This window comes from Cyprinus carpio, chromosome A9 (assembly GCF_018340385.1).
Source record: "Cyprinus carpio isolate SPL01 chromosome A9, ASM1834038v1, whole genome shotgun sequence".
NCBI classification, from domain to species: domain Eukaryota; kingdom Metazoa; phylum Chordata; class Actinopteri; order Cypriniformes; family Cyprinidae; genus Cyprinus; species Cyprinus carpio.
In genome coordinates, this window is record NC_056580.1 from 9270617 (window position 1) to 9296382 (window position 25766).

General features: G+C 37.8%; 1 protein-coding gene across 1 annotated transcript in view; it reads right to left on the bottom strand.

Annotated features, from left to right (window-relative positions):
* Positions 1 to 12643, bottom strand: part of LOC109112607 (partitioning defective 3 homolog B-like) — a 93430-nt gene extending 80787 nt beyond the window's left edge. Inside the window, exon 1 of the mRNA XM_042763082.1 lies at positions 12525 to 12643. Within this exon, the coding sequence (XP_042619016.1) occupies positions 12525 to 12532 (8 nt within the window). The 5' untranslated portion in view covers positions 12533 to 12643. The remainder of the gene's footprint in view (positions 1 to 12524) is intronic.
* Positions 12644 to 25766: the final 13123 nt, after the last annotated feature.

Below are 25766 nucleotides of genomic sequence, written 5' to 3' on the forward strand. Positions count from 1 at the left end.
CTCTTTAATACTTTCACTATTGTTTTTATAAAAAGCCATCATGTGACACAGATTTGGTCTGTAGCTGTGGCTGATGTATCAGATACAGAGCGCAGCTGATTAGATTTTCAAGGTAATGTTGGGAACACGAGAGATTAATTGCGTTACAGTGAGGAGGAGCATTGATTCATCCCCCAGCATGCACTTAGACCAGTCAGCCCACATTTCACATTGAAGAGACTGCTAGAAACATGGATGGTTTCCACTCCTCTTAATTTGACATATTTTGAATATATACTATATGAGATCCACTCACAGGCAGATGCATTATGCAATTAGATTTGTGTCAAAAATATAGAATGAAAGTAATATATACACCACTGTTCAAAAGCTTGGGGTCATTAAGATTTATTATTATTATAATTACTTTATAATAATTACTAATTCTATTTATATATATATTTTTTGAAAGAAGTCTCTTTTAAAAATCAAAAACATTAATACTATGATTTTTTTTTTTTTTTTTTTACAATTTAAAATATCTGTTTCTATTTGAAATATTAAAATATTTGTTTCTATTTCTATCTGTTTTCTATTCTATATATTAAAATGTAATTTATTCCAATTTTCAGAAACCATTACTCCAGTCTCCAGTGTCACATGATCCTTCAGAAATCATTCATGTGCACAGAATGTGCTGATTCAGTGCTTAAAAACATTTTTTTAATATCATCAATTTTGATATAGTTAAGTTCCTTAATATTTTTGTGGAAACGTGATGCACTTTTTTTTTTGTCAGAATTCTTTGATGAAAAGAAATTTCAAAATAACAGCAATAATTTAAAAGATAAATCTTCTGTAACATTATGAAATTATTTTCTGTCACTTTTGATCAATTTAATGTGTCCTTGCTGAATTGAAGTATAAGTTTAAAAAAATAAAGATACAAAAAACATAATTAAAAAATATAAATATACTGACCCCAAACATTTAAAAGGTACTGTGTAAATTAGCAAATCTCTTCACTTTGCTATGTTTGCTCAAAATTTTATACTTACATTTATGCATTTAGCAGATGCTTTTATCCAAAGCGACTTACAGTGCATTCAGGCTATACTTTTTTTTTTTAAACCAGTATGTGTGTTCCCTGGGAATTGAACCCCACATCCTTTTGCGCTGCTAACGCAATGCTCTACCATTAAGCCACAGGAACCAGGAACTTCTTTTCCATTTCTATTTATGGGACAGCACATAGAGAAGGCAGTCAGGAAAATCACACAATAATGTGGATGTCAGCCAGCAGCTATATCACCCTGCAGCCCAAGACTGGTTGCCCACTGAAGCTAAGCAGGGTCGAGCCTGGTCCGTACCTGGATGGGAGACCTCCTGGGAAAAACTAGGTTGCTGCTGGAAGAGGTTGCTAGTGAGGCCAGGAGTGGGTGCTCACCCTGTGGTCTGAGTGTGTCCTAGCACCGTCCTTTGGATGAGACGTTAAACCGAGGTCCTGACTCTCTGTGGTCATTAAAAAAATCCCAGGATGTATTTAGAAAAGAGTAGTGGTGTAACTTCGGTATCCTGGCCTAATGCCCCTTGGCATCTGACCATCATGGCCTTCTAACAATCCCCATATCTGCTGATTGGCTTCATCACTCTGTCTCCTCTCCAACAGTAAGCTGGTGTGTGGTGGGCGTTCTGGCGCACTATGGCTGCCGTCGCATCATCCACGTAGATGCTGCACACTGGTGGTGGATGAGGAGATCCCCCCTCACAATGTAAAGTGCTTTGAGTGCCTAGAAAAGCGCTATATAAATGTAATGAATTATTATTATTATTATGTCTTACCTAGATCCATGCTCTTAGATGACTTCACATGATTCTGCTCGGTATGACCCTGCTGAACTCCGTCTGTCAAAGAAGTGTCAGCTGAATGAAGACCTAAACTCAGACTGGATACACACATACACATCTCCTCAGTATCTTAAGTAAGTCCGCAGTAAGTCACTGAACTTGCTGTTTAAAACAAATATATAGTGATTGCATGACTACTTGTTTACTAGTCTGATGAAAATGAAGCACCATAAAATACTCATGTTCCACTTGCTCATTCATTGACACTTTATTATGTTCAGGATGGTTTAAAAGATTTCTGGCTTGTAAACCCTACAAATTCACACACCTCAAGCCATTTATCTGTCATTTTCAATACAAAACTAATATCACACAATGTGGCTACACTGGGATACAGTTTGCGGATAGAGGAATTGTCCTCCTGATTTTGCCAAGTATAGACAAAGACAAAGATAATGTGACAAACTGGTTTTTAAATGAACTAACTAGCCGGTGCAACCCCTACATGGAAAGAGAGACATGTTTGTCAATTTCGGTCCGAGGCAAATCCATGTTACCTCTGCTGGAGCTCCAGGCTGTCCTGTCTATGAGGATTAGCAGCAAAGCCTTCATCATCCCCCTCTTCAACGTGACCGTATCCCCCATTTGAAAACCTGTGCGAGAACGGGGAAACCAAGAGAGGAGGGAAAAGGAATCATTAAGAGCTCTGTGGTAATATTATGCGGGGCTCATTTAAGAGGGGTCTGCTGGGGTCAGGCCAACGGTGGAGAGAGGTTACAGTCTGGCTCGAGCACTGAGACAGACAGACAGAGATGGAGACCATTATCAGCTCCAACACACTGCAATCTCCACTCGCCTTTAATGATCTTTCACTCCTATGATAATGGGACTGAGGCTTCGCATTGACTTGATTTTTCCTCCTCTAAGCTCGGTTAAGGTTGTAAGAGAGTGTGTATGTGTCTGTCTGGCAGAGATTGTCTCTCTATAATGAAACATATGGATATTATCACTATTATTGGCTTAATTAGTCCTATTATTCATCTATATCCTTAATGAGTAATGTATATTGTAACTCAGTTTATTACTATTAATTTGTTAATCAGTTCATTACTATTTTTTTGCTATTTCAACATTGTAGAACAGTGCAGACCACAAAAAATTACACACGCACGTTACCGTTCAGTATATGCTAAAATGTAATTTATTTCTGTATTCAATTGTGCTACTTAATATTTTTCTAGAAACAGTGACACATTTATTCATGATTCTTCTGTGAACAGAAAAGTTCAAAAGAATAACATTTATTTAAAATAGACTTTTTTTCTAACACTTTTAAAAAATTTAATGCATCCTTGCTGAATTCAATTAATTTAACACTTTAATTAATAAATGTTACACTTTAATTTTAATTAATTAAAAAATACATAACCCAAATTTGACTGTATGTACAGTATATTGAAAAAGTGAGTTATAGAGTGATTGTTAGAGAATATTTGTTTGTGTGATATATACAGTATACTGTGTTAGCAGGTTAAAAAGGATGAAACCAACAGAACGTGAAGTGAGGAGATGAATGAAACAGGATGCGCAGTTAGCAGGATGATGCAGTGACTGTGTACTCGGTTCATGTCTCATTTGCCTAAAGAGACTGCACACTACTGCTGCCTGGCTCTCGCTAGGAAGCACAGAAGACATAAACCACCTGCTGCAGAAACAAAGACACAACGAGCTGTTTCTGAGTGTGTTTATGTAACTCAAAGCCAGTTCAATGAGCATCTACCCAGAATTCCTCCTTTATTATTTACTTGATGTTTTCAGCTACTGTATCTGGAGCATCACATGACAAATATCTCATTAATGTCTGTTAGGCCAAATAGTGCAGAACCAAAACAAAGGCCCGAGTTCTTTGTCTGACACCCAGCAATGTACAACTGAAAACAAACGCCTCAGATTCCAAGACACTTAGCGAACGCATTTAGCAAACAACCTACAGTATGAGCAGACACTCATCAACAGTTCCAGATGTATATACTAAACCCTTGTAATCATTTCCTAAAAACCCATTTCCTTTATTAGAGTTCAACTGCATATGACAGCTGCTACAGTATCTGGTGGCTGAGGAAAAAATAAATAAAACGAATAAACTAGAAAATAATATAATAAAAAAAAAATATATAAATAAAAAGAATATTTGAAAATATTTTAGTTTGGTATTAGATTGTTTTGCACATATTATTTAATATAAGATTGTCACAAAAAAAACAAAAAAGGTAGCTTGTACAATATCCATTGGCTGTAAATGTAAGATACATATAAAGTAAATATATCCAGTAAATGTAAGATACATACATATATATATAAAATTAATCACACATGAGTTATACTCTGAACAGTGAACAGTTCTGCTGTGGCTTTGTTTGGAATGACTTTCGTTTGTAAAATGGACCAAAACAGACAATATTGACAATACTGTTTCTAAAATGTAACACAATATTGGTTTTCTGTTTATTAAACTAACCGTATAAAATCACAATCACATTTGCAATCGTGCAGATATTTGAGAAAAACAGCACTTTTGTTCATGTGAAAATGCTAAACTATATCATATGTGAAGAAAAAAAAGAAAAAAAAACCTGGCATTTTTGCCCTCATATCTCGAATTTTAGATGCATACAAAAGCATTCTAATAGGGTACATCATCACACAGTCATCATGTTCATCAGCAACCATATGCATACATAGTCTACTGTTGAATGCACAGGCACACTTGTTTGCTCTACAAAACTGGATGATGTCACGTGAACTTAGCTTGGGGGGGTGGGGGTTCAATAAAATACAAAAACATAACATTTAAACTTCTTCCTGTGGGTTGCTGGGATATGGATAGCAAGTTGTTCTCTGTCTTCTTGATGGAGTGTCTGTGTTTTGGCGGACTGGAGCTGGATATCGGGCCTGACAATCACATAGATCAGTGCGCCCCACCCAGCAGAACTTCATCATTACTCATCAGACTGCACTGGGACGACTGCTTATTAGTATTATATATCTCATCTGTTTGTGTGCTGCACAACTGCCATAATACATCAAGCACACAGACGCACACACATGAACATACACACACTTGAGAGATGAAACTGATGTTGGAGTGAATGAAAAAATGTATGGTGTGTTGCATACAAATGCACGTAGACATATTCACAGCCACACACACTCACAATTATTTATCTGCTAAAGTGTGGCGTATTCGAAATGAATAAGTTGTTCCTTCAGAAGATGATGGATCAATGGCTCTTCCAGCTAAAAAAAAAAGGGTTATTAATCCTAAACGGTGTGTGCTACTCGACCTCTCGCCGCACTAGCAAAACACCTCCTTATGAAAAAACATTAACTGAAATAAAAGCCAAGTTTCTCTCCAAGAGGGCTGGGTATGAATCTATTACCACAGACACTGGACAGATATATTATTTCACATCTGTGTGCAATATTCATAATGACAGTGAGCGGAACAGGGGAGGTTTGGCAGCATGAGTATTGCTATGAGAACATAAGGCATTTCCTGTAATGAAAATATTGTATTACACACACACACACACACTATATATTGTAGAAAAAAGAATGGGAGAAATTGCAACGCTCAGTATGGCAGCTGTGGGAATTGAAGTCCCATCTTTGAGTTAAAAGATCAACTGCTTTGGCAAAGTCAAATTACTCTAATTACTCTAGTCTAAATTACTCTAAAAAAGTGTTCATTTTGACATCAAATTTTGATTTAGTTTCAGACTTTTGACAAAAATGCCATTTTAGTTTTAGTCATATTTTACTCATCTCGATTGTTTTAGTTTTAGTCTGTAGACTAAAATCTAATGGCTAATGCAGTGTAATGCATTTATTAAGCATTTCCCTCAAATTTCCCAACCATTTGAGATCATTCTGTGTGTATTTCTCCATTCACGAGATAAGATGTGAAATAGTCGATGTTCAGCAAGTGTATGCTAGCTTGTGTCCAATTGGATCAATCAGTACAGCTCAAATGTGCACATCTAACCCCCTAACAAAGCAGGAGATTCATTCTGACTGGATCTCTTCCTAAATCGTCTTTTTTTTTCTCGTTTTTATTAACTGACAAAAAATATCATTAGATTTTCATCACAGTTTTTGTCACACATATTTTGTAATAGTCTCGTTTTCGTCTGTGAAAAAATTAAATTAACATCGCTACAATAAGATGGACGTAATACTAAAGAAAAATACAGTTTTTTTTTTTGCATGATTTCAGCTATGATAAAAATCTACATTTATGATGCGACTGCGTCTCCAAGACCTCTGGAAAACAAGAAATGCATTTTTACATACATTCTAAATCAAAAACATCTTAAAGACATTTTTTAAATGTATATTTAAAATCTGACAGGAAACATCTTAGAGATGTATTTCAGATGAGCAAATGCTCTAAAAAAATATATGTTCCAGATGAAAACACACACACATCAAACAAACGTCTCTGCTATACATGTGTGCTATTAGGGATGTTCAGGAAAAATAATGCTGACAGATTTAGATATTTCAATCTTTTCCCATTCAAGCTAGAGTCTTTCCTTATTCAGACAGATAGGAGCTGGACTACTGTAGCATGACTAGAAACAACTGCCTAGAAACTTAGTCAAGATGGTCGCCGAGTGAAATGCTCTTCAAGACTTTGACAGATGCCACCACAAATAGCTAGTTTTAACAGAAAGCATGCTAGGAACTAGAGATAAGTGAACCTTTTCAGAAGTTCTTTGAGTTTTTGGAGCTGTGGTCTTGTGGCTAGCACATATGCACTAACACATTTAGCTGCCAATGCATTCCAATTCAACAAGCAACATATCCTCTTCCAATCTCTTATTTCTTGTTTTCTTTCTGCTTTGCTCTCAATACAAATAACGGTTGCACTTTATTTTACAGTACGTGTACTTACATGTACTTATAGTGTACTTACAGTTTATTTATCTAAGAAAGTTCTGGTAATACAAGGTAACTACATGGGGTAGGGTTAGGTTTAGGGTTAGTACCTAGTTATTACATAGTTATTGTAATTACTATAATAAGTACATAGTATGTACATGAGGAACAGGACTGTAAAATAAAGTGCTACCCAAATAACTTTAAAACAAGTATCATGGATAGTCTTGGGCATGTACCACAATAATACCATGTTTTTGTAAATGCACTATGGAATACCATGGTATTTTTTTTTTTTTTAATATTTATGTAAATACTATGATGTATGAATACTGACAATCATTCACTACCATGGTCAGGGGCGGACTGGCCATCGGGAGCACGGGACATTTCCCGGTGGCCTGATGGTCATTCTGGCCTGCCGGCTGCCGCTGTGCAGTCGATCAGGCTGATGTGCAATAGGCTGGTATGCAACTGCGAATTAATTGACGGACTTATGAATCTACGAATCATCAGGCGATCGCGGAGTGAAAATGACACCACCACATGACCCAACATCAGCGAAGCAATGCCTAATTGGCTATATCCAGAGGCAGGCTTCATCTTAGAAAACCGTGCAAAAAATGGAGTGTAAAAGCAAAGGCGGAGCATAGAGGGAACATATAAAAAGGAGAAAAGCCCTGGCCACAGGCGCAGCAAGTTGATGCAAAATCCCAGCCATGTTTGCCAGTAAGGTAGCAGGTCGGTCAGAATTACATTTACATTTCACTAGGGGTGGGACGTTTCACTGAAAAAATCGAACTGTTCAGTTCTCCACACACGGTTCGACTCGCGCTGGAACCGCTGTTCAACTTAAATCTGAGAAAGCATCTGTAATATGGTTTACTATAAATAACACGTAAAACAAACAGGGTTCAGTTAATATATGTTTCTGTTGATGGATGAACATTCTGGCTTCCCAGACATTACAACAACAGCGATGAAAAAACAAACAAACAAACAAAAAAAACAACAATAATAAAAAAAAAAACCCGTGGCCAAACCATTCACTCTTGTTCAATACGAATACGAACACTGGATCAGTGCATTCTTTTAAAGTGACAGTCTTTATATTAATCGAACAGCAACAACAAAGAAAATCACTCACTGCTCTCGATTGAAAAGCTTTTGTAACTTTAATAAAGAATAATCTTTAATTTATAGTCCAAAATGCAATGCTGTTTTACATTTGATTACTTTATTCAATTTCTGTACCTTAAAACTAATGCTATACCTACCTGAAAGTCAGTTTATTTAAGTATTTTATTGTATTTATCTGTGCTGTTGCTTGTAGTTAGAATATTCTTTAATAATATGATAAAAATATATATTTTTTTGTATAGTTTTTTTCCATAAACATAGCACTTACAACGGTACCGAAACAGTGATTCTAAAACCGTGTTGATGAAACAAACCGAACCGTGAAAAAAGCTGAACTTTTCTACCCCTTATATTTACGTAATCATTTGGCAGATGGATGCTTTCATCCAAAGTGTCTTACAATCGATTAAAACTATTCTAAAAAAATATTACAAATATATATAATGAAGTTTTAAAAGAGCATCTTAATGACAAACTAGCACACTGTTTTACATATGGGGACACAGTATTTTTTTAGTGCCAAATTTGACCAGAAATTTTGATTTTTTCATTTCTAGCCTACAATATGTAGCCTAGTCTACAATGTTTATTTATTTATTTTGAAGGTGTCAAAGAAAGCAACAGTGCTCCTGCTGTTGAACAAGAGGGGGTGGACAGTTCAGCTTTTGAGTCAGAGCAGGAACCTTCCGGTAAAGTTTAAGCTATAAGCAAAACTAAACATGCTGACTATACTCTTAGAACAATATGTGCTTTTATGATTTATAATAAGATCATCAGTAGGAGGACTGTAATCATGGGGACATACAATTGATGGCTGCACAATTAATATAGATTATTGAAAGTGCTTATTTCATATAGCAGAGAAACTAGATGTGCAGAGTGAGAGAGAGAAGGATTCAGGGAAAGATGATATAGATGGTGTATTCCTAGTGAGTTTTTGAGGGTTTATTTATTTATCCATTCATATTATGTATGGTAGTCTACCTGTTACATCAGCTAACAGGGTTAGCCTACAAGTTTAGCAGTCTGGTGGACACATGAATGGGGTGGTGGTGACTGCACCAACAGAGGTGGCCTGGGGTGGAGTCAAATTCACGGCCTGATTTACTGTCCCAGTCCGCCACTGACCATGGTATACTACCATAGTATTATCATCTGATACATCATTTGGATTCAACACTGTATCATGGTACCACAGTGCTTTTTGTAATCGATAGCAAAAAAAAATAAAAAATGCCTTAAATGAAGCAAGTTACACTCCACAGAACTCAATTCATCTTGTCATGAAGTCGTTAGAGGGCAGAGAAAAGCTCATCCCACACCAGAGATGGACAGAGTTCAGAAACCGTAATATTCATTCCATCCCACACTCCCGCCCTCTCCTCAGCTCCCGGCCCACTGTTACCCAGGGTTATAATTAGAGTGATTCTCCCAAGGAGCACCACTTTAAAAACAAACACAATACACATACATATGTACGAAATCATTAGCTATTATTTACAGCTCAAACAACTACCAGTAAATTACTTCCCTTGGCCCAAATGGCTATGCCATGCTAAAAAAATTCAGCACTCTCTTGATGAGGGCATTATGCATTTTAAATTGTTTGCTATGCTACGTTACGAGCGGACAGCATTACTGTTGCGCCTGTGGAAACATGCCCTAGATAAAGCTCACATCAACTTAATGATTCAAGGTCAGGGTGAAAGAAACCAACACAAACACGCAATCACAACATGAGTGGAAGGCTTGGTTTGCTTTTGTTTCTGCCTTCGTTGCTGTCATACTACCTTTGCCTATGAGAAAAACCGTACCTAGAACCATTTCCAGTCAGAGAGAGAGAAAAATATATATATTTTTGAACTGCATATATTTATGAGCGTCAGAGCATCTGTCTATCAAGGAAATAAACACCGGGGAGAAGCATGAGGTGTCAGGGAGGGGAGATATGAAGCTGATGTGGCTGATATTGGACTATATGTTTCCTAGCATTATGCACTCTGGGAATCCCAATGAGTACAGTGTGTGCGGAACGCACTCCTCAAGAAAAGCTGCAGACACGTGAAGCAGGCAGCTCCATTTTTAAGCCCCAATCTCCTTTCTGTCAGTCTCTAGTTGTGTTGAAATCCTGGAGGAGGAGTGTTACTCTTTCATGTTCGGTTAAAGGGATGGTCCACACGACAGGCTATGCACACAGGCATTTCACATGAAAAGAATTGCAAATGTGCTCCAATTCTCAGACGAGTTAAAATTCCAGTTTCTAATACAGCTGTGATAAAAGAGTCTTTCTAGGCATGAAAGAGAGACGAAAAAAGATAGCACATGTATGACAAGCACACTGTATCGATAGTGGCAGACATTCATGTAAAAACATATTTCCAGTATGGCACACGGACAGAAAACTGTTACAAAACTTAGCAGCATTTAAAAGGTGTCAATATAGTATATTGGTCTCTATGAGGCAAGACCATAGACTGTATAAAAACATGGATGTAGTGTCCGTGATGTCACCCGTAGATTTCTGAAGTGCGTTTTTGAAGCCATCTTGGCAGCGTGTCTCCGCACGTCACTCCTGGATAATCGAAAATGGGCAAAAAGGCGAGACCTGGTTGCTGAAACCACACCCACCTAGCTCGACGGCATTGTCAGCAGCGGCAATCCACCTGTCACTCAAGTGGCCATGCTCTTAATTATGCAGAACTTTAAGGCTTAATATAATTTAAACGGATGCGTTATAAAAAAAATACCCCCCCTCACAGTTGTCATGAAGGGTAAAAATTGGCTAAATAGACCAAAATGTTGCAAACATGTTTTTTCTGTTGTAAAGTTGGGCATTTTAACATGGGGAGTCTATGGGATTGACTCCCTTTTGCAGCAAGCCTCTGGCGGCAAGTTAAGGAATTACAGTTTAAGTTACTTCCTTGTTGGCCTCACGAGAGAAAGCAGGAGGTTGCCGCTTGGGCAAGACCAATCCACACCGCAAAAACTGACCGTGAATTTAACAGTAAAAGACTGTAAAAATGCTACAGTAAAAACCTGTTAAATGGTTAACGGTGAATTCCCCTACTATAACTGTATTGGACATTACATGTAAATTTACGGGAGTATACCGTTTTTGAAAGTGAAAAAGGCTGTATAATTTACAGTGAATAACCTTAAATTGACATTCTCAGAATTCCTTGCGTTACATTTCAAATGTGATGTTTTTTTGTTGAAATAACCATGTTTCTTCTTAGTTTTTTTGTTGTTGCAACTAGTTTCACCTACTTTTGTTAAATGAATGTTTATTGCATTATTTCATTTTCATGTGTGTTACCATGATGGTGTTTAGTGTTTGTGTGAATGACACTGTGCACCTTATATATATGTTATTATTTAAAAGCTGCTTGTAATGGGCTTTGGCTCATCATGTGACTTTCTCATCACCACCTGTATTTGGTGGTTATTAGTGTATTACAAAGGTACAAAACAGATTTCAGTCCTTCAATCGGTTGGTATATTAACATTATTTCAGTTAACGAAATTACGGTATTTAACCGTAAATTTAAGTTAAACCCGTAAAACCTAGAACATTACTACCATATTTTTTACGGTAAAATTCCGCCAACAACAGCTGCTGTTTTTTTACTGTAAATTTTACAGATTTTTATTATTTTTTTTATTTTTTTTTACAGTTCATGTGGAAAAAAAACTGATTTTAAATACTATCATTAATATTTAGGATGCACTGATAAGACTGATAATTATTTTTTTGTGTTGTTTTCTAACTGATTAATGAACAATAATATTAAAATTCTGTATTATTTTGTCTGAACAGATAAAAAAACAAGGATCATAACATTGTAATTTACAATATGAAAAATAGACTTTTCATTTTGAGATTTGCTAAAGATTACATTTAACAGTCTTATTAAATTATTAGTGCTTTAATTTAAAGTGAGCGTTTGATGATGGCAAACATACAAATGAGAAATAGTGAAAATGAGCGTCCAAATTAATGTCTACTGTTGAAAGAATGATCTTGTTCTCAGCAAGATTCAATTTATTTGATTAAAAAAAGTACATTAAAAAAGTATATATTATCACTTTTTCAAATAAATGTTTTCTATTTTAATTTATTTTACAATTAAATTTATTCCCTTAATGGCAATGCTGAATTTTCAGCAGCCAGTCTTCAATGTCACATGATCCTGATTTGCTGCTCAATAAACATTTCTTATTATCTTATTACAGTTGTGTTGCTAATATTTCTGTGAAAACCATGATGGAATTGAAATAGAAATCTTCTATAACATTATAAATATTATTACTATTACTTTTGATCAATTTATTACCTTTGTCTACTCATACATTACAAAGACCATGGTTTGTTTTTCATTCTATTAAAGTAATTTTGTGTTTAGATGTCAAATGTACTATTTGTTTTGTTTCTACAGCCTTTTAAGTCAAAGTGATCAGTCAAACTTTATCAGTCTAGCTGATGAAAAGGCAATCTGCAAGCAAATGCACTGCAGACGACAGAAATATATTAGCACTAGATATCTGTGTGGCCTTCTCCTTGAACGTCTCATTGCGGACCGACTGTGAGATAAAGTCACAGCGAGCCCATCACTCACCTGCACATCGCTCATAGATGCTGTTCATCACCAAGGGGGGCTGAGTGCTGCCATCTGATTGGCTGAGCTGCCCCGCCTGCCCCACGCAGCTATCAAAGGATCGATTGAGAATTCGCCGTGCTTCCTGGAACTCCTGCGAGAGAAAATGAGAGAAGCTGTGTCACTGTATTGATTCTGTTTGTGAACTATGGAAACAGAAGATGCAAATCTGAGCGCTGGGATAGGTAAAGACTTTCAAATAGCAAACGGCTTCAGGATTCATCACAAAACAAATACCACATTAAGACTCGGGTATTGGAGGAAGGAAGAGAACGAGAGATGAAAACAGCGCAAGAACCTGCTCCTGGAAGTGCTCTTAATTCATCTGATTAGTCTAGATGTCAGGGGCATAAAGGATTCAAGCCACTCACACAGATGTTACAGATTTTTTGTATCTTTTCCCCAGAGAGAAAAACAGAATGGTAATTCATTTCATTATCTTGCCCCCAGGCCTGAAGCGCCACTATGAAATATGTTAATTCGATTGGCAGATTTCAAATGCTAGAGAGAGGCAGGGTGCAGCGCATCAGATGGGTCTTCTAATGGCCTGCTCGGTATGCACATGCTGCCGGCATTTGGTTAACTGTGGATCATTAGGAAAGTAAACCGCTCGCATAAAATATTGTAAATCAAGGTGTGTGTGTGTGTTTAGGCCCTGAGTGTCTGAAGGTTTGAAAACAGCAATTATGGAGAGGGACAAGAAGTCGTGTCTCCACTGGAATAGAGGGCACCTGGGCACCTGTTCATCGTTGTTATGTTTAAGTTACAGTTAATTTAAGATTATGGCCACATCAGCTTCACAAGCTATTCCATGGCAAAGATTATACATTAAAAATACAGTATAACACAAAATACAAATACAATAAACAAAAAAATTAATAAAAACAATTATAAAACTAAGTATTACACATAAATTTATAAAAAAGATATTTAAAATTTCTGGGTCCCATTGATATGTTTAAACATTCATGTTTTGATGTTAAGATTCAGCTGAGGGGTTGGGCAATCTATTGGAGACTAATAGCTGGAATATAGTGATTTTTATATAAAAAAAAAAAAACAACACCAACAAAAATAAAAAAATAAAAAATCAAATAGGAACAGATTTTAAAACACTGGGCATCATACACTTATTGACATTAGAGAATAACCGGGCATCAAACACTAAATGACACGGATCAAATGTTACTATACTTTCAATTGTTGCTATGAGATGCATGACAAATGAAAATAATTGCTACTGTATGTCCAAATATTCCTACTTACGTACTAAATTGTATGTAAAAAAAATAAAAAAAATAAATAAGTAGGGCAAAAGACTACTGTATCCAAATTCATAGTATTCAATAAACAGTGTGTGAAAAGTAGCCGTGACCAACATACACTACGATTTTCTGTGAAACCCATCAACTTTAATAATTGGTACAGAGTAAAACAAGGCATATATCTGTGCAAAAGTCCTGGAGTGTTTTTAAGCCTTAAAAGTTACAGTAGCAGAAACAGTTTCTTTAATTCAAAGGCTGAGAAAGATGGAAAATGGTTGTGTATAACTAAATTGAAAGTGGTTTTGGTGCAAGAAAGCTTGACTAACATTTTAAGTGGACTTTGGGGAAAAACAAAATGCTTCAGAAGTGTATAATGTGGCCCTTTTAATGTTAACAGCAGTAAGAGGAGGTCCATGGAGGGGGTGGCCTGTGGGGAACAGGACAGGAAACAGTGACTGGGACTAAATGAGATTACAGGAGGGGATCAATGAGGATTCCCCAGCCAACTTCTCCATTTCCCTTATAATATTTATCAGACTAAAAAGGAGGACATAGAGCTTGCAATTTTGAGGGGATGAGATTCTGAAAACGCAGTTGAATCAATAAAAATTAACATGAAATGTTGGTGGTGGGAAGAGGGAGTGTAAAAAGTGTAGTGTAGTGTTTTAGGAGGATCATGCAGTGGATGGAGGGATGAAGGGATGGAAATGTTGCAACGATATTGAGCTTCACATTTACAGAATTAAGGCAGCAATCAGGAATTTAGAATTTAAATTTAAGGAAGCTGAATTAAAACAAAATAAATTTTAAAGAAATCCACAAGACTGCTGTAATGTAGTACTAGGGATGTTTCTGATAGACTTTTACAATTAGTATATATTATATAAAACTGTCATTTATTTTATAAAGTTGCAGTATCTGAAAAAAATATTGTGAACATTTTGTGATGTGTAACAAAATGACTGTATTTGTGGCTGATTTTTGAGATTATGGACATTTCATTATTTATTAATACTAAAATGAAATTAAATTCTAATGAAATTCCTTTATTGCATGTTGTTTAGTAAATTATTTTACTGACTTTGTCATTCCTATTAAACTTCATATTGAGTGTGGCCAGAATTCACATTCACACTTACAAACTAAAAAAGAAGGCAATTCTTGAGGGTCGTTCACACCAAGAACAGTAATAACTATATTTGCATCCACACAAATGGATAACAAAATTAGGTTTATTAAAAGTGTGTGCTGCAGTTTTGCCGTCTGCCGCTTTAAATATTCAAATTCATTAAAGATGTGTGGATTCTGATTGGCGGTCAGTGTATTTAATCAAGTCAAAAACCTGCTGAAAGTGATTCCAACGACATCGTGTTATCATTATAGCTTCATTCAGTGTTAAACTGATTGAACCATCTCAGTTTGGACAACATTCTGTCTGTGTTTGTGATCCTGCTGTAGGCTTTTTTTGACAAGAGGTCAACAAGGTTTTCAGCATTTCATTTACAGAAATGTTGGAAATGACACAAAAACACAGTGGTCAGAGGATAAAAGGTACGTCGTTTCCCACAGCCTCTCTCCCCACGCGTTCTCCATCCTCAGACAATTCTCTCTCTGTCTGTTAGCCTCATCTACACCTGTCTGATTGAGGTCCCATCCATAAATCTCCATAAGACTCCGCTTACGTCAGAGAAAGTGTACAGTTCAACCTGCTGTTAAAGACAAAAGTGGCCTGGCAGGCCTGTGCGACTGCATACAGCACCAGAGAACCTCCCAGCGCTCCTCTGACACAAGAGGAGGAGGAAACAGTCTCCAGGGCACAGATCATGCGGGCTCTCCACGGGCTACTTTTCATTATTAATGCCCACGCTGTAATGAGATTATGGACAGTGCTGTTTAGATGGCTGTCTGAGAGAAACGGTGAGAAGGACTGATTAGATCAGACTCTGCTACAATAGTGTTTAGTCTGCAGAGAGAAGAGAGACGGCACTGCCAAGGTACATCACCAAAAAAACATTTAATTAAATACCCAATTTTAAATGTTTTTAAAAAAATACCCAATTTTTTCTTGTCTATCTATCTATCTATCTATCTATCTATCTATCTATCTATCTATCTATCTATCTATCTATCTATCTATCTATCTATCAAAGAATAAATATTATCCAATATTAAATAATATTACAAATGAATGTATGTACACACATAGACAACATACAAAATAAAGTAAAAAAGATAAATAAAAAAAAAAAAACATGCTTGTGTTTCTAATTTTGACTCATTTCGTTGAAGCCGAAAGACTGAACTGATTCACAGACATGCAAATGCACTTGCCAATTCAACGAAACTGAAGCTGTAATGAAAGACGCTATTAAAATGTCTGTGTATTTCTCAATACTCATGAGGGAATCACAAAAACTATTTAATGGCCAAATAAAAAGCCCATTAAAATCATTGGTATTTTCACCATGCTGTTTTTTTTAAACTGTCAGCACAATCGTCTCGAATATAGGGTGAATATACCCAAAACTACCTGGTACCATGTCCAAAAAAGCTTTTAGGAATTTTTTTTTTTTTTTTTTTTTAAGAAGGTCTCAAAAACTGTTCCAAGAGCTTTCAAAGGAGGCAAAATCTGTTTTTTTATCTCCTTTGCTTTGCTCCTCCTTTCTCCCTCTTCAACAGTTTGTCTCCTTTTTCATGGATTTTTAGAGAATTAGCCAAAACTAGACTGGGATTGAGAGTATGTGTGTGAAGCTGGTCTTTGATGTCTAAGAAAGTGCCCATAATTAGCAAAGTTAGGTCAGGAGACATGGACACACAGCAGATTCAAGCAAGAACACATCAGCATGTGTATTCCCAGAAGCTCACTGAGACTCTGGAGAACAGACTTACAAAAAAAAGAAAGTCTGCAAAGAATTAAAACTGGCTCCAGGCCTGAAGATAGCTTTTTAGACTTTATTTATTAGAGCTAGAAAGAATTGGAACGCTACAATAGGCTGAAATTCATTAAGTACAAACTGCATAACATAAAGAAATAAAAGCTTCAACAATGTATTCTCTTAGTGCCTTGTGGGTGTAGAAACTAATCTCCCATTTATTACAGGATAAAACTCTTATTTGTTGTACTAAAAGCATGCTGAGCAATATTTCACCGTTAGGTTCACCTCAGGACCAAACTTTCATTCTCCTGCATCTGGCTTGCATGATCTATTGATCCGAACCCACCAATAAGCTCACTGGTCCCATACAAAGTCACAATCTGTCCCCCATCCATTTATGCTTTTCTCCTTTCATCTGTCAACCAACTAGCATCTTATCCCACCTCTACACTCGAAGGTCAATGGCATCCCATCAGCCCTGACTCCATTTTGCGCCCCATTGGCAGCCATGACGGGGGCGTCCACAGCCCATAAAGCATAATGAACATGAATCTTTATTTTATGAGAACAATAACACACTGGCCTGGCCGTGGCCGCCCCTCCCAGCCTGTCAGTCCTCACAAAGAGCCCCCAGTATCCATCAATCCATGCGGCCAGAGGGGCTGCTCCATTGTGTAGCCTAATTACACACCACTTTAGAGCAGTTGGAGGCCTTGGGGTGGAGTGTGTCAACACGTGCGTGTGCATTTGTGAGATATAGAGGGAATCCTGGGGTGAGCATATGGCTGCTTTCGAACCCAGGTGCAGGGGAGGAGAAAAGGCTAAAACATCCTGCTGGAGGCGAATTCCACCAGCACAGAGGAAACGATGGAGAAAGTTAAAGGGTGTGGAGTACTAACTGCAATTACCAGCTATTCTGACCAACTTTCATCGCTTCGCAAGCATCTGTCTGCACCCGGTCTTAAACTGCCAAATGCTTGCCAAGTACAAGTCATAAAAACAGAATCATGTATGATTTTGGTCTAGACTGGCGTACCACAATTGTTCAAATTACTGGAACTACTTTACAGTAATATTAGCATGGGAGTATCAATGTGCCAGTGAGTTGGAGTGACAGAGATTTCCACTTTATTGTGGATGTGTTAAACTGTGGCCCTGCAAGATCTTCTGATGCTAATAGCTATGTACACTTTGGATTAGGTATGACATGCATGTTTACTAACAAGTCTGTGTTAGGTATGACATGCATGTTTACTAAAAGGTCTGACTCTCAAAATCTCTGTGATTCGGTATAACATTCATATTTACTAACCGGTCTGACTTTCAAATGGTCAGTCTAAAAGTCTGTCCATACAAAAGCTTACAGTAGAAGCTTGAATACTGTTTGTACGAATAAATAACCAAAATAAAAGCCAATGTTTCTATTAATAGCATACATAATAGCAGCAATCACTGTGACTGTACAAAATATTACTGATAAACCCTTATTTGACATAAGGTGGATTTACCATACAATGACCTAAGAATTATTTTCCCTGGTATTTTTCAGCAATCATGTGCATGTAAACTATTAATGTCATATTTGTGAATTCATAACTCTTTTGACCAAATCGGTCAAATGGGTTTACAACATTCAGTTTGATTCGGGCACAAAACAAAACTGGAAAATGACTTCTATCATTTCTAAGCAATAAAGCAGCTCTTTACTCCGTCTGTAGCTTGTGAATAAACAGCACACCCTGTACTGCACATAAAGAGTTATATATATATATATATACGTGGGGAAGTCGTGGCCTAAGGTTGTGGGGGTTAGGAAGGTTGTGGGTTAGCAAGGCACCGGACCCCCAACTGCTCCCCGGGCGCCGCAGCATAAATGGCTGCCCACTGCTCCAGGTGTGTGTTCACGGAGTGTGTGTTCACTGCTGTGTGTTTACTTTGGATGGGTTAAATGCAGAGCACGAATTCTGAGTATGGGTCACCATACTTGGCTGTATGTCACGTCACTTTTTCACTTTATACACACACATGTACAATCAAAAGTATAAAAATAATAACTTTTTGTCATGAGAGGCCTGAACTCTTGAGCACAATTGGCAAAGTTGACCCACATCGGCTTTAAATAATTGAAAAATCATAACACATACACGTCCACAGGTGTACATTATCACAACACTGCATCATGTGACACGTCGTTCACTGCTGTTGCATTTACACATTACAGATTATCTGAATTCACTCTCAAAATGTGGTTATAAGACCTCAAAACTGGTTGTTTGGTTACAGAATGCAGTTGTCACTCTTGTTCATAACAAAACTGTGCATATACCACTCTAAATCAAAACTGACAAATGCATTCGGCTGCTGTGTAAACAGTCAAGGAGAATATCAGTCATCCTGGTGGAAAAAAAATATGACTGTGCATATCCTGAACATCTGTGAGCTAAAAAGGACTGAAAGTTCATGCTGTGTTATGGTTAACCAGGTCAGCCAGATCCCAACCAGCTTGGCTAAGAAACTGTACAACATGTGTGTCAAACTCAGCCACTTTCGCGTAGAATTTAGCTCCAACCAACTCTGACATACATGCCTGGAAGTTTTTAGCACTCCCAACGACTTTGATTGGCTGGATCAGTTGTGTTTAATTAGGGTGGGAGCTAAATTCTCCAGAATATAATGGCCTTCCAGGAGCTGAGTTTGACACCCCTGCTCTACCCCACCAACTGGAGTCCATCCGATCAACCACCTAAACCAGCGTGGACCAGATAGGAACATTCAAAACCAGTAAACATTCAAATCATTAATAATCTAGAATACCTCTAGTACTATCTACTACATATCACTTCCTGTTTGTTGCTGTCGTATGCCTCTAGTTTGAGCTCCGTCACATTATTTCTCTATCGTCTATTTTTTATTGTTGAAATCCATTTTATACACCATCATTTTCGTTTCTATAATGTGTGAATATATCCTCTATCGTATTCTACAACAAAAACAATCAGAGCGCCTTGTTATCACTAGTTTTATTTTGATTTCCTGAGTCCGCTAGTAGCTTATAGCCCATAAGCATCACCAGTGTGGGTTTCGCTAAACCCGCGTGCATCACTAATACTCTATTCACACACATTACAATTGCTTTACTCACTGTTACTTGCTTTAATGGTGGATGTTTGTCTACCTTTGAGTGCAGGTGACGACACGTTCGAGCTGCATTCGGTGCAGCTCGAGCTGGAGGCCATGGAGAAGCAGATTCGGGTCATGGAGCAGAGGCAGGCCCAGCTGAGAGAGCGGAGAGCCGCGCTGGAAACCTCCCGGGCTGACGCTCACAAGTCCAGGGTAAGTATGCAGTGTGCTACTAACAGTCCCACCACCTCCACCCCGTGTGTTTCTCTGCACAGGCCCGGTGCACCCAGGACGCGATCTGCCCAGATGTCCTTCACGCCGGCGCTGGGACACCACGGACCTTGGGTGCATCCGCAGCGGAGGACGCGAGCCAGGCCCCGGGCGACGACTTCTCCCCCTCCGGTCTTCGAGATCTCCAGACGGAACGCTTCTTCCTCTCCCCTCCGCGAGACGGAACGCGACGCTGTGATCGTCGGAGACTCCATCGTCAGACACGTCCGTGCTACATTAGCCGAAGGTAAAGTGCACACTCACTGTTTCCCTGGTGCTCGTGTTCTAGATGTTTCTGCGCAGATACCCTCGATCCTGAAGGCCGACGAGAGCCCCAGAGCAGTCGTGCTTCACGCCGGGGTTAACGACACCACGCAGCGGCAGACGGAGACGAGGACACGAAAGGTTCAGTAGACTTTTTGCTCTAAATGAATGGTTATTGTCATGGTGTAAAGAACAGAAACTGCTCTTTGTTAATAATTGGAATCTTTTCTGGGAACGACCTAGGCTTTTTCGCGCTGATGGGCTGCACCCCAGCAGAGTCGGAGCAGAACTCCTGTCGGACAACATCTCCAGGACTCTACGCTCCATTTGACTAGTAAGCCAATTCTCAAATAACTGCTATGATGGCTTTTGTTCTACCCGCTTAAATGTTAGAAGTACTTGCGCTGTCCAATCTATTAAGACTGTGTCTGTTCCCCCGAATAATGAGGTCAAAATATAAATTTAATGTAGGATCTAGAAAAAATCTTATCGTGATTAAACCAGAAAAACATAAAATAAATGAACAAAAACAATTTTTAAAGTTTGGGCTCATAAACATTAGATCACTCACACCCAAAGCAGTTATTGTAAATGAAATGATCACAGATAATAGTTTTGATGTACTCTGCTTGACTGAAACCTGGCTAAAACCAAATAATTATATTGGTCTAAATGAGTCTACTCCATCAAACTACTGTTATAAACATGAGCCCCCGTCAGACTGGTCGTGGGGGAGGTGTTGCAACAAATATATAGTGATATTCTCAGTGTTACCCAGAAAAACAGGATACAGGTTTAAATCATTTGAAATACTTATGCTTAATGTTACACTGTCAGATATGCAAAAGAAATCTATTGTATCTCTTTCTCTGGGCTACTGTGTATAGACCACCAGGGCCGTATACAGAATTCCTAAAAGAATTTGGAGATTTCCTCTCAGACCTGTTGGTTACCGCTGATAAAGCACTAATTTTCGGAGATTTTAACATTCATTTTGATAATACAAATGATGCATTAGGACTTGCGTTTACTAACTTATTAAACTGTTTTGGAGTAAAGCAAAATGTCACCGGGCCCACTCATCGTTTTAATCATACGCTAGATTTAATTATATCGCATGGAATAGATCTTACAGATATAGATATCGAACCTCAAAGTGATGATGTTACTGACCACTTCCTTGTATCATGCATTTTGCGTATTGATGATAATAACTATATAGCTTCGCGTTATCGTCCGGGCAGAACTATTGTTCCAGCCACCAAAGACAGATTCGCAAATAACCTGCCTGATTTATCTCAACTGCTCTGTGTACCCATAAATACACATGAACTAGACGAAATTACTAGCAACATGGGCACTATCTTCTCTAATACATTAGAAGCTGTTGCCCCCATCAAATTGAAAAAGGTTTGAGAAAAACGTACTGTGCCATGGTACAACAGTAATACCCACGCTCTCAAGAAAGAAAACTCGTAGTCTTGAGCGCAAATGGAGAAAAACGAACTTGGAAGTTTTTAGAATCGCGTGGAAAAACAGTATGTCCAGCTATAAACAGGCTCTAAAAAACTGCCAGGGCCGAGCATATCCACAAACTCATAGAAAATAACCAAAAAAATCCAAGGTTTTTATTTAGCACAGTGGCTAGATTAACAAATAACCAGACGCCACCCGATCTAAATATTCCCTCACAGTTAAATAGAAATGACTTTATGAATTTCTTCACTGATAAAATAGATAACATCAGAAATACAATAACAAATGCAGATTCTACAGCGTCTAATACTTTAGTTTTATCTATCGCACCCAAAGATAAACTGCAGTGCTTTACAACTATAGGACAGGAAGAGCTAAATAAACTTATTACTGCATCTAAACCAACAACATGTTTATTAGATCATGTACCCACTAAATTACTGAAAGAGTTGTTACCTGTAGCAGAAAAACCGCTTCTCAATATTATTAACTCGTCGTTATCTTTAGGTCACGTCCCAAAAACCATTCAAGCTGGCGGTTATTAAGCCTCTTAATTACAGACCCATTTCAAATCTTCCATTTATGGCAAATTACAGACCCATTTCAAATCTTCCATTTATGTCTAAAATTTTAGAAAAAGTTGTGTCTGCTCAATTGTGCTCCTACCTGCAAACAAATGATCTCTATGAAGAATTTCAGTCGGGTTTCAGGCCCCATCATAGCACAGAAACTGCATTTGTTAAAATTACAAATGACTTCCTTCTTGCTTCAGATCAAGGCTGCATCTCATTGCTAGTTTTACTTGATCTTAGTGCTGCGTTCGACACCATAGATCACGACATACTCATAGATAGATTACAAAACTATACAGGTATCCAAGGGCAGGCTTTAAGATGGTTTAGATCCTACCTGTCCGATCGCTACCACTTTGTTTATCTAAATGGGGTGTCATCCCATTTATCACCAGTAAAATATGGAGTGCCACAAGGATCTGTCCTAGGTCCTCTGCTATTTTCAATATACATGTTGCCCCTTGGTAATATCATTAGAAAATACGGGATTAGCTTCCACTGTTATGCTGATGATACTCAACTATATATCTCAACAAGACCAGGTGAAACTTCAAAATTATCTAAGCTAACAGAGTGTGTTAAAAATGTCAAAGATTGGATGACCAATAATTTTCTTCCTATTAAATTCAGATAAGACAGAGATATTACTTATTGGACCAGAAAAAACATTACACAGAATCTCGTAGATTACAATTTGCAATTAGGGGATGTACTGTTACTTCCTCTACTGTCAAAAATCTGGGTGTTATATTAGACAGTAACTTGTCTTTTGAAAATCATATTCCCCATGTTACAAAAACAGCATTCTTCCATCTTAGAAACATTGCCCAAGCTACGAAACATGTTACCTGTTCCTCATGCAGAAAAGCTAGTTCATGCATTCATGACCTCTAGACTGGACTAGACTGGACTATGTAATGCACTGCTAGGTGGTTGTCCTGCATCCTCAATAAACAAGCTACAGGTAGTCCAAAATGCAGCGGCTAGAGTCCTTACCAGGTCAAGAAAATATGATCATATTACCCCAGTACTACAGTCTCTGCACTGGCTATTAAGTTCCGTATCAGTTACAAAATATCATTACTTACTTATAAGCCCCTAAATGGCTTAGCTCCTGCGTACCTAACTAGTCTTCTACCACGCTACAACCCATCACGCTCCCTAAGGTCACAAAACGCTGGACTTTTGATAGTACTTAGGATAGCAAAGTCCACTAAAGGAGGTAGAGCTTTTTCACATTTGGCTCCCAAACTCTGGAATAGCCTTCCTGATAATGTCCGGGGTTCAGACACACTTCCTCTGTTTAAATCTAGATTAAAAACACACCTCTTTGGCCAAGCATTAAAATAATGCATCTCATAATTTTGGACTGCAGTTATATCAAATGTGCATTATTATTATTTAGCTTGGGTTAAACTAATTAATTTTACTTGGCTGGAACAGCAGCTACGCTAATTATGTCCTCTATTTGTTTCTCTGGTTTGGCCACGGGATTTACATCCCGTGGTAACTAGCCGTGGTAACAAGCTCCAGTCTGGATCCAGAACACCTGAGAAGAGATGATGCCAACCCCTCAGAGGACCTCAGATGATGCTAACCCAGAGACAACATACAGAACTACCACATTTTGCTATAAGTTTGATTGCATAATTGCTGTTAATAGTGTTAATAGTCTGTTTGTTTACGTCTTCTTATTGATTTTTCCTGAAACATTTCTGCCCATATATGCACATGAACTGACAGTCACCACTGATAAGCTACTACTAAATATTGTAGAAACTTAATTTTCTGTAAAGTTGCTTTGTAATGATTTGTATCGTAAAAAGCACTATACAAATAAACTTGAATTGAATTGAATTGAATAGGACAAAATGAATGTGTTCTAGAGGTAAGTACATACTTGGGTAGGTGGTGCTAGAGCACGGAGTACAAGCAACTGGATCATTCCTCTGAGGTTCCCCTCCATGGACATGGATCTCCGCAGGGTCTCCATGGCCTCATGGTTGGACTTCCCCAAAAGGGTCTCACCATTAACGGCAATCAGCTGGTCATTGACATGTAGACGCCCATCCTAAACAAAAAAGGCATAATCAGAAGTCAGAATCTCTATTTAGTATCACAAGACGAACTTCCAGTGGTTTTTGTTATGATTCCTTTCAGCGACTTCCACACTGGTAAATCAAATCAGCAATCTTTAGTTACCAGCCCTGAGCTCCAAAGGATAGTTCACCCAAAAATTAAAATTCTGCCAGTTTTCTCACCCGTATGTTTTTATAAACCTGTAAGACATTCTTCCTTCTATGGAATACCAAAGAAGATATTTTGAAAAACGTTGCAATGTTTTTACAGTAAAATGAAAGTCAATGGGTTCCAATGTAGTTTTTCAACATAATAAAGTAAGTCATGAGGGTGAGTTCACAACTTCATGTTTGGGTGAACTACCTCTTTAGCTACACTGGACCAAGACCAGCTCTACTCTCTACATTTGATTTGGGGCTTTTATCTATCAGAAGACCTTGACCGTGTCCTACTTTCTCTAATCTCTAATGTATTTCCTCATATTCTGCGAGAACTCTCTGCTTTCCACAGGCTTATTATCCTTAGTTGAGTCTGCAGGGGCATTTTGTCAAGGAGTAAATTTCCCACAATCCAGCAGCTCAGTCTCTTTGGTACTGTATAAGCACATTATAAGACATGCATATTACATGGCATATAAAAAGCGCTAAAGTTCATTACAATTAATATTAATTAGTGTTTTCACTGTAGAGGCCTCTGATCTGCTTCCTCTGTCTCCAGGCGAGAGAGAGAGAGAGAGCTCAGAGTCACATGAGGGTTAATGCAAGAACTTGCAAAACGCCTCAGATACACAGACAAAACTGCTGATCATTAAAGAACTGTACAAACTAAAGATGATGAACTACACTGAAAACAATGTTGGATATCAAGTAAAACAGAATGTTTTGCTGTGATTCTGTCCACACTGTAGACTTAATATCACTTAGTATTGAGCCAAACGCATAATGGTCTTGTTTATAGAAGTTGAACTGAATACTAAAAAGACCTAAAGTCATTGATTATACAACATATTTTATATACATGATATATCATTGATTAAAAACCATCTTTACGTCATGATTTCTCTATGGAGAAAATTAATGTGATTTTTACTTCCTAACTGTTGTGGCCTATAGAAGTGACAGAGTGCCACACGGTTAATAACAGTTTACTGAAATAACATACACCCACATACTCTCTTTTAGCCCTTGCAGCCTGAACTTTGTGCCCTTGGTCTATATAAATGAAATAGATTTGCTTTCATTAGTGAGGCCTTCGGGTGAAAAAATGTCCTGTCCTCATGAC